Below are 17,933 nucleotides of genomic sequence, written 5' to 3' on the forward strand. Positions count from 1 at the left end.
ATTCAGCTCCACATAACCGCTATAAAGAGGCAAATCAGGACTGACATCAGTTTTGTGCAGGCACCAAATCAACAAGAAGGGATCTTCAAAATCCAGAAATTACCCTTGCGATTTTCAGATTATTTATTTCTTGCTTAACAGACACTTGTGTTCAGAACAAAGTTGCAGTTTTACTCATTTACAATTTTTAGTGGAGCAATTAAGGGTAAGCACCTTGCTCAAGAGCACTGCAGTTGTACTGGAGAGTGGAGCGAACTGCCTAACTTCACGTTACAGATCCTTAACCACTTTCTCATCTCCTGACCCTCTCGCTGCCAGTTAAAGTATCTATAGCATTTCTGCATTGTGTAACTATGCTGAAAAAAGAACCAGAGCATCGTAAGGGCTTTTATACTTATCCGATCACTGTTTTTATACAATAGCTCTTTTCTCACCTTGTATCATTTACAAAAACACTATAAACACTGTTTCAGCAGTTACCGCATTACACTTGATATTTGCTTTGGGTTTTGGTTTAACCTGGATTAGATATATATATAAATGATAAACTACATCACACCATTCCTCTCTGTGATCTTTGGTGGTGTGATAACAGCCGGTGTCAAACACAATAGCATTGGGCAGTGCCGACATTGCTCAGGTTTCAAACAAGTTCCGCCTGGAAACAAAACACAACCTTAGAAGGCGCACGTGGATGACAACCAGTCATTGTGCGAGCGACTCGGTTCCCTTTAGATTGTATGGCACCCAGAGGTGGACTCCTCTAAGCAGACAGGCACAAAGCCTTTAAGTGCATCCTTCCTGGTACCACATAAAGTACAGCTTGACCTCCAACCCTCAGCCGACTCCGGGGATGAACCGCACCATTGCCCTAGTTGGGCTGGTGGCTCTAGGATTTCCAGCGTGGGCTGAGCTAATCGCTTTGTCGAAGGACGTCATCTAAGTTTGAAGGTTGTATTTCCTATACCTAAGCCAAGGTTTGATGGTGTAATCTGAAAGAATGGTGAAAACTGGAGGGCTAAGATCCCGACAGAGAGGTTGGGCTCCCAAAAGATAGGTTACAACTTGAGAACTTAATGCCTCATCTGACTAGCTCATCTCCTACAATGTCTAGTACTCATTCTGTACAAATGCACAGGTCTAAAGGATATTACTCTGTGTATAAAATCTCATCTATTTCCCCATTTTATGCATAAAGAATTGAATTGCCTATTCACCTTACGAACACAACTGGGACAGAAGTCTGACTGCAATCTGCTTGTAAACACAATTCTCAGATATACCTATACAAATAAAAACACTTTGTACATTTTCTTTAATTTCCTTCGAGGTACATTTAAATTGAAAGTGAAAACAGCAAAAATACAGAAGATTAAAATAATTTCTCTCCACAAATTCCTGTTCAATGGCAACTATTGACTGTTCATCCTATAAACATGTGCAATGTTCATTACATGTTTATCAGGTACCAAATGCGAGCTCTAAATGCTGGCAAAACGAGTTAAGTTTAAAATCCCAAACTCAGAAACACAAGTTGTGTTCAACAACAGACAGAAAAGATAGAAAATAGTTCACTGAGGAAAATGCAGTTAGAAATAAAGAGATATACTTGAAAAATGTGTCAAAAATGCGCAACTTCACCGTTCGCAATTTGAAGAGCAAATATAGTTTTGTAGTATTTTGTCTGTTATATTCAGCATAACCTAAAGTGACATTTTCAGTTTGTAACCAAGCATAACCAAAGTAACAATGTAGCAAAAACAAAATAAAGCTTTAATGACAGTTTTGAACGAGAAATGACAGTATTTCCACAGATGTTCACATGTACAGAAAAAAACGGGACATAAATTGCTAAAACCGCAGTTTCATCATATTAAAAAAAATGGACTACAATGTATTTTCAACTCAAAACAATTAAAGTAATGAAAATAAATAAATCAAGCAGTGGCAGTTCTGTAGAGTTACGGGAGGTACTTAGGAGGCTTATAAAACATAGTGTTTAGACAGAGGGTGCTTACTTCCTAGGGGCATGGGGGAGGTGGAAGAAGAGGACAGAGGGAACCATGGTATGAATCATTCCTCCTGGAGGACAAGAGAAAAGCCATGTACACATCAGTCTGTAAAACAACAGCACACTACTGTCATGAGCTACGTACAGCAATGGGGCCTGCGGGAAAAAAATTGTGAAAAGCAGTAGATTTCAGGTAAGAACATAATTTAAGTCAGTTATAAAAAGTTTGAAAAAATTTAATTTCTTGCTTTTCTTAAACAGGACATGCTGTATACTCGAAACTTCTACAAGCAGCTTCATGTTATTCTTCTGCTACCACGAACTACACAGATATGCCCACTTTTGTGTCAATACGGATGAGCATAAACATCACAAACAGGCTTTATTAATGTCCCATGATGCCCATTTCTCCCCCAGAAAAGAAGATAAATCAACAAACATCAATGGCGTTGAAAAACATTTCAAAAAGACTAAACAGGAAAGTTGTTTTTCATTATTTGTCCTAACACTCAACTATGAATAGTCGGTTTGTGCCAGGACCTTAAAGGACGACATAGGGACAAGTCTGCGGTGGAAAAATAAATTTCGCTGCGGCATAGCATATGAAAGAGGATACAATCTCCGCTACTTATTCAACAATCAATCTTGTAAAGAACTGTGGAAAAATGTCGTTCATTTTCATCACAGGAAGAAAATTGCTGATCGGTGTGGGCTCACAAGTGAATTATTATTAAACTATTATTGGCCTCAACAACCTTGAATGAGCGAGTGCGATACAGAAAGGGACGAAACGCAGAAGCAATCTCGAGCTCCCTGGCGGTCCGCCTCTCGGCAAAAAAGCGGCACGGACAATTGGGATTGTGTGAAAGGCGCTGTCCTTGACAAATCCCATCTGGCGAGACCGCAGGGAGCTGTACTGGCACATTTGGGAGAAATGCAGTTTGACATGACATCCTTCGCATGAAATAAATGTGCTGAAGCAAAGCGGCACAGTTCAGCAAGCGTGAATCCAGTTGTTCGCAAACAGCTGCACTTCTTTTGTGTCTTATGTTCTTTCAAGTGCGTAAATACATAAATGTTTAAAGAGAAAAACAAACAGAAAATGTTTTGCATTGCAAATGGTTGCGTTGCAGCACTTGTGACTCAATAACATGCAAAATGTATGTGTTGGGAATGACATTCTTTAAAGAACAAAACAAGAAATTAAATTGTAACATGCAGGCCCTATAATGGCAGCATGTGTTAGATCGTCAGATGCTAGCTGTGCAAGTGTTACTTTTTCATTTAAACTGAACTGTTTAAACCGAAGCAAACATGACGTAACTGCCCCCCAGAGCCCTTTGAGAACAATATTTTGGAAAGCAGACAAACGAGAATAATTATAATGGTTTTGGAATAAACCGCAATGTTTATTTTTTCTAACATATGAATGGGTCAAACCTAAATAAACGCATGATCGTTATTTGACAGATACAAAGCAGAGCAGAAAATTACAAACACATTCTGATACTGGACTTGGTGACATTACTACATAAGGGAGTCATAAAAAGGATGAATGAACCGACGACATTCAAAAGAATCTAGGAAAGAATAAAATATTGATGCAGGAAAATTCATTTCACCCGCCTGCTAAAACCATCAACACAGTGCAACTCACCAAAGTTTACCCATTACAGGATGTGTTAATATGTACTGTAGGCAATTCTTTTTGGCCCCGGGTAATTTACTGGCTCTGAATTCACTTTAGTTCTTTAATTTCACAACAATGACCCACAGTTGCCCCAAAGAATGAAGGATTACTTCCTTAGTATGTGTGAAACTAATTAAAAATGCCATGAATAAAATGTATGATTTCAAGGCACTTATGGGTCCCGTATATCATAAAAGCAGTTATTTTTCCTAAAATACAAAGTGGTGCATAATATGTATAAATAATTAACATAATGACACAGATACAACATAAAAACACACAACACATTAGAAAAACAGGAAATTAAAGATAAATATTGATCATGGCACACAACAACTGTGCCTTTAATATGAAAGTGCAAACAGGATACCTTGAAGTTGGTAGGTTTATGGGCTGTCAGGGGGGTATAGGAGACACGGGGGTCTTCTTCATCATGCCCAGGTTGAAAAGGATAGAACTGAGGTTGATGGCGAGGAAGGCATGTGCCGGGTCAGCCGTCCTGTGCATCTCCTGGACTCTCAGATGGATGCCGTGAATCTCAAACAGCCGCTTGTTCTTCCTGAGAAAGCCAGAGGACATAAGACCATTTCCTCTCCATAAATACCGATCGCTTAGCGTTAAACCTTCAGCCGGCGGATCCTAAAGCCAAGTGCTGATTAAACCATCCGGTTGAGTGCCACATCAATGAGTCCAACCCCACAATCCCCTGCGCACAGCAAACATCCCAAATAGATTTACAAGGAATAAAGTGTGTTGTTCATTTGTTTTTAATCCACTGACTCGACTGTAAGCTTTTTTGCTGCCAAATTGTCGGTTTTTTGAAAGAGCATAGTTAATAGGACTACACTCTTCCAGTCTGGGGCCAAAAAAAGACAAATTATTATCCGGCACACTCTACTCCACTGACTCCTCAATGGGCCTAAAAGTGTACGTGAAAGAACCGTCTGCAGTGAGAACGTGAGTCTACATTTCAGCATTTCAGTTCAGCTTTGGAGAATTAGCATCACTCACCTGATCTTGGAGAGCTTCTGCAGCAGGATGCTCACCTTCTCCACCACAGGGACCTCTAGGCGGGGGTTCCGCAGAAGCAGAGAGACACAACGGAAGAAGTCCTCTGTGCTACAGGCTTCCATGAAGGAACTCAGCTGCCCTGGAATTAAAGTATGATTAGCTCATTTTTCAGCTGTACAAGTCAAGAAAAGTCACTGGTGTCCTTTTTTAACTGTCATTCAAGCAAGGAAAGCACCTTTGCCAATAGGGCGAAAGAGAGAAAGGTTGTTGGACAAGCCTATTCACAAGTGAGGAGATTATTACAGCAAACAGACTCACATCAGCAACAAGACAGTCTAAATAAACATTATACAATGTGCTTTTTTATTGATCTTTTAAATTGTTTCAGAACTAAAATTATGTATTTATAAGAGGTTTCATAGCTCATAGTTCAAATAAATAGGTTTTCGTAAATGTGATTTTGTATGTCCGGCAAATGTCATTTAGTCTTATTCACTGAATTTTCCTGCAATACTGGATCCTGTCTCTAATTTGGTTGGGGGTGGTTTAAATTTTTTCTGAGTAGCTGACTGAAATGAGGAAAAAAAAAGATGAGCATCTGATCTGATAAGTTGACATGAATAAAAACAATTTAACTGAAGCTTTGGTTTAGGCTGTCACTGCTTCAGCTCGAATTCTCGTTTTTTACACTTTCTCACTGAACATCACTGTTCGGAGGGAGGAGATCAAAACCTAGTGGGAAGCAGGCAAGAGATTCAGTTTCTGCTCCAACATAACAGCCTGTGTTTCAGTTCGCACAGTGCAGAAGAACAACTAAGCCAGTGCTCTGGGCCCTGTAGTGGTTAGAGCTGTCGTTTTGAAATCCAAGGTCTCAAGTTTGAATCTTACCTGTAGTACCTTTGATCGCGGTACTTACGCTGAACTGAAACGGGAAAGCTACCCAGCTATATAAATGTGTAAATCACTGAAAGTAGCTTAGCATACAAACTTAACATAGTATGTGACCTTGGAGTCAGCCAAATTAAATAAATGTAAGATGTAAATCTGTAGCATACACCCATGTCTACTGCAAGTAAAGTGCATATCAACAATCACAAAGAAGCCTCTCCACAGCTGTCAAAAGAGAGGAAACAACGATCACTGGAGACGGGCAACAAGAGGCAGGACGGAGCAACGTGACTTTCAGGTGTGAACTGCTTTCCCCTCTCCTCCAGAGACCTAATAATTGCTTCCTGATTTAGGAGTTTTAATTGGTGGCCTCTGTACGGCACGGTGCCCCGTCCATTAATCACTCGGCATTTCCCCTAGTTGTCCCTGCAACTGATTCTGCTCAGCCTCAGAAATAACTCGCCACGGTACCCCGTCCGACACACACCCACACTGGAGGCCAGTAACAACCACGAAAACCAATCGTGTTTCCAATTAATTACTGCATGGAACAACATTCATGCTGCACTTTATTTCTGTCCTTTGAGCGATTTGATTCAACCTGAAAACCGGGGATGACATAAAGCAGTGCTAAGCACTACGGCAAACACTTTCTTGGACCATCTATAGTTAAGGAAGCCCGTAAGAACAGGAAATGAGTAAGACTGAGCTTTTACTGGATTATCCATCAAGTTAATGCACTAGCACACTCAAAGAGAAATGTGCTGATCTGGACCTGACTAGAATTGTGCTGTATTCAGCCAACATCTGAGAGCAATTCTTCCTAAGATAATTCCCTCAGAGCAACGTTTGGAATATATGAGATTAGAGCTGTTGATATCTTTAATTTGCTTGAGAAGCAGCCTTTTAGAGCATGTTTGAGCTGAATTATTAAAGGATTAATGTGGAAGTATGTGTCTTTCGCAGACTTACACTTGGTCAAAGCATTACAATGAGCCACTTTCAGGACAGTTTCCTCCAGTGGGAAATCACACCAAATTCCCTGACAAACACACATAAAGACGAAGGCTCATTGCTCAAAGTGAACGAGGGAAGTGATGGCTGGCCCAGCTCTCAGCCAGGTACCATTTTCAGAACTCATACTGCACAACCAGTCAGTTAAATCTAGTCCTTTTTGGTTGTCTTAAATGCAGTGGACACCATGGGCATAGAAGAAAAAAGGGAATTCAGAAAACATTTAACTTACATCCCCCTCCCCACATGCGCGCCCACGCACACGCGCACACACACACACAACTCTGACGCATCCTCCTCTGCCCTTAAAAATGAAAACCACAATCCATTTGGACAACAAATGGCAGCAATGATGGTGTCATGCTTGGTGGGATCACTCACATGACTCTCCGTTCATCTGCATCAGGATGTCCACAGCCAAGGACAGCAGTCCCCGGTTACTGGACTGCAGGTAGGCCAGGACCACCGGTAGTGCTTGGTACTGCAGGAAGTGGACCCGCCCTTCTTCGCACTGCACATCACTGTGTAGGCAGTCTAAGGCCTGGGCTAAGATGTCCGCTACAACACAGAAAGGGGATAGAAAAAGAAGTAGTAAGGACATCTGTGGACCTTCCCTTTTTGGAAAATATCAAACAGGACACGTATTCAATTTGGAGCTACGATGAAACTGCAGTGGCATGTAATTGTGTCTTTACATGCATCTCCAAAGCGAAAAGTAAAAGACAAACAACTTGTGACCATAAAATGGAGTGGAAACTGAAAAGCAGGCAGGGAAGCCTTGGTGTTGAGGCTGTTCATAGGACTTCTGGACAGCCTGTATGGCACTTGCTCCAGACATAAAGCAGAATGTGTTTCAAACAGAGGAATGGAGGTTCCTTGTGGCCAGGAATAGCTGAGATGTGGCTCTCTCAAGACAAATCCTTCTCACCCTCCACCAGACACCTCAGAAAAGAAACAGAGTTTCTGATGCCCTGGCAATGTCGCCTTTTTATTAGCGCTGTCATTCTTCAACATCACGTTAAGGGATTTTGGATTCGGCCGATTCCCATTAAACCGGGAACAATTATATCTCATTTTCAAGACAAAAACCTGAATTCCTCCATCCGTCAACAATTTTCTATACATCCAGAGGGGGAAATGAGCCAGAAAAATGAGTGAGTTCAATAAGGTGCACTGGAAACCGCACCTGGAGATCATGGGTTTAATACCCAGGGAGGCCACTGCTGCTGAACTTCTGTGAGAGAAGGATTAGCACAAGGCACCAGTACAAATCAAGCTCTATAAATGGGTTACAGATTGTGCAAGTAAAAACACTACAAACTTTCAGTTACCAAACATCTGCTGAGCTTATATATGCTAACAATAGAGTAACAAACTCAGGTTCTCACAGTGGTCATGATGCAGCCTGTTTACAACATTGCCCTCTGCTGCAGGCTTTACCAACAGCACCGCAATCAGACAATACAAACCAAAGTCCATGATCTCACAGTGAAGCACAGGGTAGCAAAAGTGGCTCACAACTGCTAAGCTGCGGGTTTGGACATGGTTAGAATTTGTCTCACTCTGTGTGAGGTTTGCTTGTTCTCCCCGTGTTCTCTTCATGTGGGTTTCCTCCAGGTACTCCGGTTTCCCCCCACAGTCCAAAGACAAGTTTCAGTTCAATTGGTGACTCTAAGCTGCCTGTAGCGTGCATGCATGAGTGAATGTATGTGTGTATTATGTGATGTCCCGTCCAAAGTGTACCCTGCTTCTTACCCTATGACAGGCTCTAGCCCATTGCATTTTACATTAACATTTATTCATTTAGCTGATGCTTTTTTCTCAGAGTGACATACAATGATTACTATGTAGGAATTAGTTGACACCTTTTACCGAAAGTAACTTAAGATACTAGAGGCACTACAGTACTTCCTACAATGTTTAATCAATCTATACAGCAGATCAGTGAAACACACACACATACTACAGGCAGTTTAGAGTCATGAAACCACCTGAAATAGATGTCTTATGCACTGTGTGAGGAAACCAAAGCACCCAGAGGAAACCCACAGCAGCATGGGGAGAACATGTAAATTCTCCATAGACTGAGCTGGATTCAAACCCATGTTTGAACACAGCCCAGGAATTGTGAGGCACCAGTTGTACCTGCTGTGCCACCGTGCTGCCCATCAATCCTGCAAGCAGTTATTAATACGAGATGGAGGGATGTATGACTGAATGAGAAACTACAGTCAAAGACACTGAGGTTTAGTACCAATCACACATAGTAAAAATTTCTCAGCCTAATGCATCCAGTTTTGTGAGTCCAATCAAGTCTAGCAGGAAACATAATTACATTCAGTCAAGCTTTAACAGATTAGACCAATAAGAATCACTGCCCACAATATCTAGACAGGATGTTTATGGTTAAGTCAAATTAAGGTGAAATTATGCCACATTATGCTACACATATATGCACAGAGAGAGAATGACATACACATGGCTGCACACACAGGTTTACTTTAACAGAGACATGTACAATACCAGTAGAGTGTGAGTATACCTAGACAACCTGGGCAAGACCTGTATGGGAGAAAGTGGACAGAGGAATGAAAGCAAAAGAAGCAGAAGAGCTGGGAAGACATGTTGACTTATTTCCTTATTAAATGTGTTAAGTGAATGCATCACGAACAAAGCTAATTTCCAGCAAGCGTACGCAAACTCTACACTGGCCCTACACAGACATAAACACACACAGCCAGACAGACACAAAAACACTGAGTCTGACACACACAGTACTCAAGAGCAACTCCCTCATGTGTAGCCCAGTGGCTACGCTTGGCTGAGTAGGCCGCTTCCCACCACTGATTAAAGGACCGCCAGCGGCGTTTACTCCAAAACATGACCGGTCTCACACAGACGCCGTCACCCAACCACAAAACAAAGGCGTTGCCCTTGGGCGATCCCTCAGAACGTCTCCCACTAGGGTGCTCAGTTTCCTCCCCACCAGCGAGAAGCTGAGTCGGGTCTCACACCTTGTATCAGTGGTGCCTCACATGGGAAATGTGTGGTTGACGGGAAGTGGGCTGAATGGACTGCTGCATGTCTCTTGTTTAACTAAATAAGATGAAAAACGTGAGCGACTGGTTGTACTTTTGGGCGATGACAAAACACAAAGTACAAAGTGTTCCATGATCTCTTAAATTAACTCAAAACATCTCGGAGTTCATCCTAAGCGCGGTTTAACTTCCACTGACTATGGGGAGAACAATTAGTGTGGCAAATTACCTCCAAAGCTATTTCGAATGTCATGGAAACATACATGGCGCTTAATGAGCCCTTAATGAATGCTCTTCAGCTGAACAGTATGTACCCTAAAACATAAACTTTGAGATGCGTGACAAGACAAACCGTCAAGATAAAAACAGAAGAGCATCTGCAGATGTGAAGGTTCCTTGGCAGCTCCTGCTATACCTTGGCTGGTGGTCTGCAAGAGGATCAGTGTGGAGAGGAACCTGGTGTGGAGGCTGGAGCTTTTGAAGAATGGGGGTGGCCGGGTCCTGTGAGGGCCGTCTGGATCAGAGGAAGGTCCCCGCAGTGCTGTCCCGCGGCAAACCTCCTCCCCCAGCCTCCGAAGGGTCGAGGTCAGGGTGCCGCGCTAAACACAGTGGTCGCCGTTAGAGAGTTGCGGGTGAAGACAGTGAGGATGGCTGCATCATGACCATCAACAATATTCATTTCACACTTTAAATAAGTATAAAAGAACCTCACACTTCCCTTCAACACTTCTAAAGACGACACAAGACTTTGATGTAACAACGGAAAGGCTTGTGTACTGACCCGATGCCGCATTGCGGTTTAAACCAAACACATGTGGCCATCAGCGTATACATGTGATTTGAGTTTAACGTAAGTGTAAGCTCTCCTGACATACGCCACAAAAAACACACCGTCATGAGAGGAGCTCTTGAAAAACTGGCAGGGTGCTGAAAGCCTTACCTATGCAGCCGCAGTGGTTTTGTTGTTGGAAAAAGGAACGTAATGGAAGTTGAAAACAAAGGGGGGGGGGGGGGGGGGGGGGTCACAGAGGCCATTAGACCTATCAGTCTGATTTCAGCATCAAGCGAAAGAAAGACCTTAAACAGCTCAACATGTTCCTGGGTATGATTCATATTTATTTGGTATTCACTTGCTTGGATGGAGTTTTAATCCGAAACAAGCAGCAAATTTTGGAGCCTGCTGGTACATCTGGTTAGTGCTGGAGGGTGGGGCCCTTTGGCTGAGGTTGCCACTGCAGGGTTTTCGTGGAGTGTGTGGCCGAGGCTAGTGCACACGGTGCTTTTAGCAAGTCCACATGCAAGCAGAACATCGGACAAAGGGATATACCGGTGACAATTTAAGATGGAAAACTGGTCCTAAGGTGAGGTAGTTGTGTGTGATCCAAAGGAAGGAGCACCAGCTAGACTGTGGCTGGATCACATTTGCATGGGACTCCAAGATCTCTTCTAGTCAGAGTCCACCTTGAACAAAGTGAGGACAAGGGGAGTCTCTGGGAAGGCTAGACATATGGTCAAACAGGGCATCTGCTGAAGTGTATCAAGATGCAGAAGAATCTGAGGGTTAGCTTGGGTGTTTCAGGTGGTCTGTGTGGACAAAGAGATGGTCAGGCATGCTGGGCTGTGCAGCCAGGTGTACCTGGGGGCTGCTGTCCAACTGCCTCAAGGACCAGTAGACGAACCTCAGCAGGGGCACGTGGAATGAGCGGTCCAACATCTGCACCACCTGCAGCTGCTCAGTCAGAAGAGGCAGCACCTGAATGAGAGACAGCAGGGGTGTTACTATGAGGCTTGCTTTATCATAAAGGTTGCTGGTATGTCTGCTATTGAAACTTTTAACTAACACGACTGGATCCAAAAACAAAATCAGCAGCAAAGATAACATAAACAACAGTAACACCAGCAACAGCAGCAACAACAACAGATCTTTTTTCAGTGCCTGTTTGCAGTTGAAAAGTTAGGGCCATACATGGGATAAAATATCAGAAGTTAAAATCTTACAGCACAGGACTTCTAGGGTGGGACACAGATTCTTCATCATTTGTACTCATGCTGTTACATTCACCAGTGCCGCAATCTCTTAGTTCAATCTAGCAGGGCAAAGTTACTACTATGAAGTTAGGGATGAACACAGCATGGCTCTGGGGCTGCACTTATCTGTCCTTTCCCAACCTCTCGCCATGCTAGATAGAGGTAGCTCTTGGCTGGTCCACAAAGAACACAACATGGATAAACAGAGTGGAGAGGCACTGAAGTTCTCCCCAGGCATTGCCGTTAATATTCATTGACTGCCTGCGCTCTGGGAGCCGCTATTCTGGCGTCGCAAGGCGAACAAAGGCAGCCGTTGACTCCTGCAGGTCGGAACATGACAGGACTCTGCGTTTGGCAGAGTGCTGTGCTGGCAGTGGTGCACGGGGGGGAAGGGTGGAAGGGGTTGGAAAGAAATGGGATAGGTGCCTCAAACCTTTGAGCATCTCTCCTGGATGGAGGTGGGCCGCTCACAGTCCCAGGCCGATGAAATTTTTGGCTCAGGGTCCTCCGCTGGAGTCAGGTAGCTGTCTGACACCCAGTCCAGAATCTGCACCAGGAGTTTGCAAGTGCTGGGGCCTGGTAAACCATGGAGTGGGAGTTCCTGAGCCTGAGCAAGGGGACATCGGATCCAAATAACCATCACCAAACATCTCACCATGACTACTGGTCAACACAGAGTGCTCACACTGCTAATACATATTTTGAAAACCAGAGAAACCTTGACTGGTCTGGCAGGCATCAAAGGCTTGTCCTCTTTGGGCCATTTCGAACCCTGGGCTTTCGGAGCAATGTTTTCACGACCTTTTCGGGCCACTGAATACTCATATTTCCTCTGAAACAAAGCATGACGTCAATACAGATATCAAGATCTGCAGGAAAATAACCAAATATAATAATAGAAAATATATGGCATGTCAGTTACTGCTATTGACTATTGCTATATTGACTATGTATCCTCTAATTTTCAAGTTCAAGTTGTTTTTATTGTCATTCCTCTATACAGCTTGTATACAGTGGAACGAAATGTCGTTTCTTCAGAGACCATGGTGCAACACAGAACGTAGCACATTTTAAGTCGTAATATAACATCGTAAGAAAATGAGTACTTACAATGACTGAGAACCTACATCTGTATATCTCTGGCTTTTGGGTGAAATGTACTTTTGTTTATTCTCTTTTACATCACTTTGGAGAAAAGCGTCTGCTAAATGAATAAATGTAAATGTAAACACTATGAAATGGTTTTCGCTGATTCAAGTGTTAGATTATATTGTTGCCAGGCACCTAAATTTACAGCCAGAACTTAAAACATTTTCCAAATGTGATGAGTTAATTAAATTCTGAATGAAATGTGTTGCTGAGAGAAAGGGGATATATGCGGTTATCTTCCTGAATTAAACATGGTGCCCAGAGACAGGGAATATATGGTGTTTTCTGACTGGGGGGGAACAGGAGATTGCTGGTCTTCCTCACCTGCAAGTTTTCCAAACGAGCTTGTTCCTTCCTCCACTGGACCTCCAACCTTTTGCTCTGTTCATTAAGGTCACTGAGCTGCATAAACACAACACTTTGTTACACAACTAAAGGTAGCATAGTTGACACCAGATCGATGAAAGAAGCCAGGAAAACGCCCCCTTGTGTTGTAAAATGACATTTACCCTTCTTAGGTTACTTTTCAACAGCTAAAGTCAGTATGCTTTATGCTAAACTTAAAAGGTTTTACTTATTGCCATTACACTTGTATCTTTAAGTTCATGGAAATATTTAATGCAACACGTTTAATTTGAAACATATTTTATCAGAATCAAAAGTCGGTCAATGTTAAGCAAATCGAAAAACACCCACTTGTTTTCTCATGGTATCGTTCGACTCCTTGATGGTATCAAAGCTTGATTTCAGCCTCTTGTTTTCTTTGACCTTCTCTTTGAGTGTCTCCTTCAACTGTCTAACCTCCTGCTGATGTTGCTGTCAACAGAAAACTTAATTACACTAAATGTGCCCTTCATACTTTAATACCAACAGGTGAAAATGTGGGATGTGGCAGGGTCAAAAAAAATTATGTAGAAAATCACCTGTATTATTGTAATAAGCTACAATGCATAGTACCTGTCAAAAGTTAGAGCACACCTGCTGGAAACTAGCGGTTGTTTCCAAGGTATATGGTTAACAAGCGTGAGGAGGAAGTGAGACACCACGTCTTCCCAGCTCTTCTGTAGCAGTTCCCACATATGTAGGACACTTGTGTGTTTCTTTGATTTCACTCGTCTGTCCAATTTCTCCCATACAGGTACTGTGCAGGCAGCCCAGGTTTACTCACACTTTTCACTGTTACCATACTGTAACTCCACAGTTAGCCTCCACAAATATTTCTGACATTAACTGTGCTTAAACTGAGATCCAAAACCCCTATAGTGTACTGTTATATTGCATTACAAAAAAAGTAATTCATGAAACCGAAGAATGGGATGTTGGTTTTCAGGCTCTTTTTACAGTACACTTGGCCTTCTTTCACACAGTGCTAGACAAGCCGATGCGGGGTTTACAATGCCCTGGGCAAGAAGTTGCACAGATCAAGGAATGCACAGGAGTGAGGTAATGACAGATGGAGATTACAGCAGAGCATACACTTGTTCCACACATTGCAGCAAAGGTGGCGGAAACAACGTGGGACCTTGTTGAGCTCAATCAGTGACCCTGTGGTGACACCCACTGTGTGAGACAGTGCCACTGTATCCTCACCCGGTTCTGATCCAATCATTAGGTCATTTAAAAACAAGGCCAAATGACTAAGAGTAGAGAAGATCCAAAAGTGTAATTAAAATCTCAAACATGAGCAAGTGAAGAGGCATCACACACAGTTCCTAGACAGGTATGGCTGAGACTGCATCACGCACAGCATCATCCATGCCAACTAACAGAAAATATTAATTCTGGTGGCAAATGGAAGGCTTTGTGCTATTGGTTCTAAGGGTCATCCCATCCTGCTCAACGGAAAAGGCACAAGAATGTGTTATAGTAATAATGTCTGCATTTATATTACATTCAAATTCTTTAATTTATCTGAAATTCTTTACCTAGTTTGCAATTATTTATTCATTTATGTAACTGGGTCTTTTTTAATGGCACAGTTTTAGGGTTTGTACCTTGGTCAAACGTACTAGACCAGCGGATGGGATTTGAACCTGGGTCCTTCAAGCCCAAAGGCGACAGCTCTAACTACCATGAAATCTGCTGTACTGGTCGAAGAAAGTGTTGTTTTGTCCCTGTTGCACACTGTGATGCAGCAGCACCCCGCAGTGCAGCATGTCTGCTTTTCTGAGATTTTATATACGTGGTTTGAGTTCATTTTTCTTGATATGATGTCCACTGCCTGAGAAGAGCTCAGAATGTTCACTAACAAATAAGGTCTTCAGTATGGCATCACCATGGAAACCAGGCTTCAGTGATACTATAACAGCACAAGGCACAGGCACAAAAAACAATCTACAAGCTCAAGGCAAGCTCAACTATCAAGGAGGAGTTGGGTCTTCCTGTCCTCACCTCCTGCAGCTCGCACACACGGCGCCGCACCTCATCCTCCACCTCACGAATCTTGCACAGTGTGTCTTGGCGCCGAAGTAGGAGTGACTCTCTCTGGTTCAGCTGACGCTCCTGCTCCTGCAGTTGTGCTGCCCAGTGCTGCTGGTACATCCTTTCCTTCTGTACAGGGAAAATTTCAGGAACAGTAATATAAAGGAGATAACTGTACCTCTATGACAAGAACCACTCCCATTTTCCAGTCATTTTGCTCTAAACGTGTGTATGCATGGACACGGAATTTAAAATATGCAACCAGAGAAAAGATCAAATGTATTTTGAACTCATGTATAATTCTCAGGAAACGGAGGCATCTATGACACTGCGTTTATGACTTATGTACCACATACCTGCAATTTATCATAAATCTCAAGCATCTCGTGGTACACCTGTCCTATCACTGGGGATGAGGACCAGGTGTGTGGGAAGATTTGGGTTTTCTTTTTTCGTCTTTTTCCACCAGAGTGCGCCACTGCCCTAGTGATGCGACAACCTAAAGTCCTTGCTGGACTGGAGGGCAGGGTCACATCTGAGTAACAACAATAAAGACAATTGAGTTTTTCCCCCATTTTCACTAAACACTTGTCCACTGCAGGATAAATGGTGGTCCAAAGGCTATCCTAGAAGTATAGGGCATGAGGCAGGTACACCCTGGATGAGACGCCAGCCCATAACAGGGAAATCACACTCAAATATACATAGTTAGTCCCACAGAAACACACACACACGCACACACTGACTGAAACCGCTTCTCCCAAGCGGGGTGGTGGTGAACCGGAGCCTAACCTGGCAACACAGGGCGCAAGGCTGGAGGAGGAGGGGACACACCCAGGATGGGGACGCCAGTCCATTGCAAGGCACCCCAAGCAGGACTTGAACCCCAGACCCGCTGCACCGCTGCACCCCCCTCCCACATAAACACACACACACAGTCTGAAGCCGCTTGTCTCAAGCGGGGTCGCGGCGAGCTGGAGCCTAACCCAGCAACACAGGGCGCAAGGCTGGAGGGGACACACCCAGGATGGGACACCAGTCCATCGCAAGACACCCCAAGCGGGACTCGAACCCCAGACCCACCAGAGAACAGGCACAGGCCAAACCCACTGCGCCACCACACCCCCCTCCCACAGAAACACATTAAGGGATATTTTGACTCACCAGTTCACCTTAAACACACGTCTTTGGAATATTTTGTGACCCTCTGATCAATCAAGGACATTCCACTAACCACACTGAAGGCTGCTACTGACACAGGCAGAACAAAAACACACACACCTGTTTCAGTGCAGAAGAAAGACCGACTATCGGCCATGGGCTCCTGCACACTTCGCCCAGTTTCACTGTCTGCCAGGCTGCTCACAGAGTCACTCTTCTCATTGAGCCTGGATGAATCGAGGAAAAATTCAGCAACCGGCCCTCAAACGTATGCAGATAAACACGGTGAACTGTAACACACCCGTCACACTGATCTGCTGCCACATTGCACATCTCTTGCAAGATCCCGCTGGAACTGGCGCTCCCGCTGTGGGCTGAGCAGACAGGGTGAGGGCACTTCTCCGCATCACGGGACGTCTGGTTCCAAGAAACCTGTACAGGACCTGAATATAATATACAGACGCTGTTTCTCACAACTACAAGCACCACCTAATCCAGCTTGACTACAGGTACATGATCAGTTCCTCCACTAGTATGATATATGATTTGAACTCATGGTTGGGGTTGCAACATGGCCTAAATACCCTCTTTGATATATTTAAATGCATATATTTCCACTTATCTGACCGCAACACTGCAAGTCTTCTGAACCAGGAGGACCATCATGTGTTGGAGGAGGGCTGTCACAAGATGATGCCTAGAAAAAAAGAAATTGGTTTTCTTAGCCAGACACATCCTCAGGATGATCCTACTTACTAGTAAAACAAGAAAATTAAAATATAAGACGAGGCGAGACAAAACGTTAACCAAGCTGAGCAGGATTAGTTAGTTCAGCACCGCATCATTTCATGACAGTCACAGTGACAGTCAGTGTGAGTGAGTCAGAAGCCTGAGAAGACAGAAGTCTACAAGCCGTATTTCTGTTAAAAAACGAACGAGAAAACTAAACTAAAAGCTGTCGGCCAACTTTTAAAAAATTATTATATGCGGAACAACATAAAACAACTGACTGTCATGCTGTTCATTCGACTGCGTGTTAGCCAAGCCTGTTGTGTTGCCATGATGATGAAGAAGTTGTGGTAGCAAACTGCTAACAAACTGTGGAACTTCACTGAATTTTAATACTCAGAGTGACTTGTCATGTTTACCAAATTTCTCCTGGCCAGGTACTTTTTCGTAAGCTCTTCTATAGCGGCGTCAAAATCGAATTCCGACGACTGGCTGCTCATTTTTTTTTTTTAAATACGACTGGCAAGAATTAATTCCTTCGTTGACTACACCGCTGATAAACATCCGGAAATTTAAATTTCGCACGTCTCAAGATACCCGGAAGTAAACGTAGTTGGCAGTAAAACTACTGCCGTAACCATAGGAAAATATGCGCACGCAGAATGGTTAAGCGCTGCTTTACACCTCCATCTGTTGTACAGACTGGAGTCTGTGACTCTTTAGGTAAAGGAAAGCGCTATACATGAATTGACCATAAGTTCGTTAAACTCAATAGCTCCAGCAGAACTGCAAT

At 43.4% G+C, this 17,933-nt stretch overlaps 1 protein-coding gene across 1 annotated transcript; it reads right to left on the reverse strand.

Moving 5' to 3' along the window:
• Positions 1 to 1,893: 1,893 nt before the first annotated feature.
• ccdc138 (coiled-coil domain containing 138) lies at positions 1,894 to 17,640 on the reverse strand. Its single transcript, XM_018743344.2, has 16 exons — positions 17,560 to 17,640; positions 17,039 to 17,108; positions 16,713 to 16,854; positions 16,532 to 16,638; positions 15,607 to 15,785; positions 15,221 to 15,379; positions 13,526 to 13,645; positions 13,154 to 13,231; positions 12,399 to 12,512; positions 12,114 to 12,287; positions 11,289 to 11,405; positions 10,068 to 10,251; positions 6,996 to 7,172; positions 4,713 to 4,851; positions 4,072 to 4,260; positions 1,894 to 2,082 (listed from the first exon to the last, which is right to left on the reverse strand). Exons 1-15 carry the CDS (start codon positions 17,638 to 17,640, stop codon positions 4,098 to 4,100), a joined length of 2,004 nt encoding a protein of 667 aa, XP_018598860.2. The 3' UTR covers positions 1,894 to 2,082; positions 4,072 to 4,097.
• Between the last annotated feature and the right edge of the window lie 293 nt (positions 17,641 to 17,933).

Source organism: Scleropages formosus, chromosome 12 (genome assembly GCF_900964775.1).
Source record: "Scleropages formosus chromosome 12, fSclFor1.1, whole genome shotgun sequence".
Taxonomy (NCBI): domain Eukaryota; kingdom Metazoa; phylum Chordata; class Actinopteri; order Osteoglossiformes; family Osteoglossidae; genus Scleropages; species Scleropages formosus.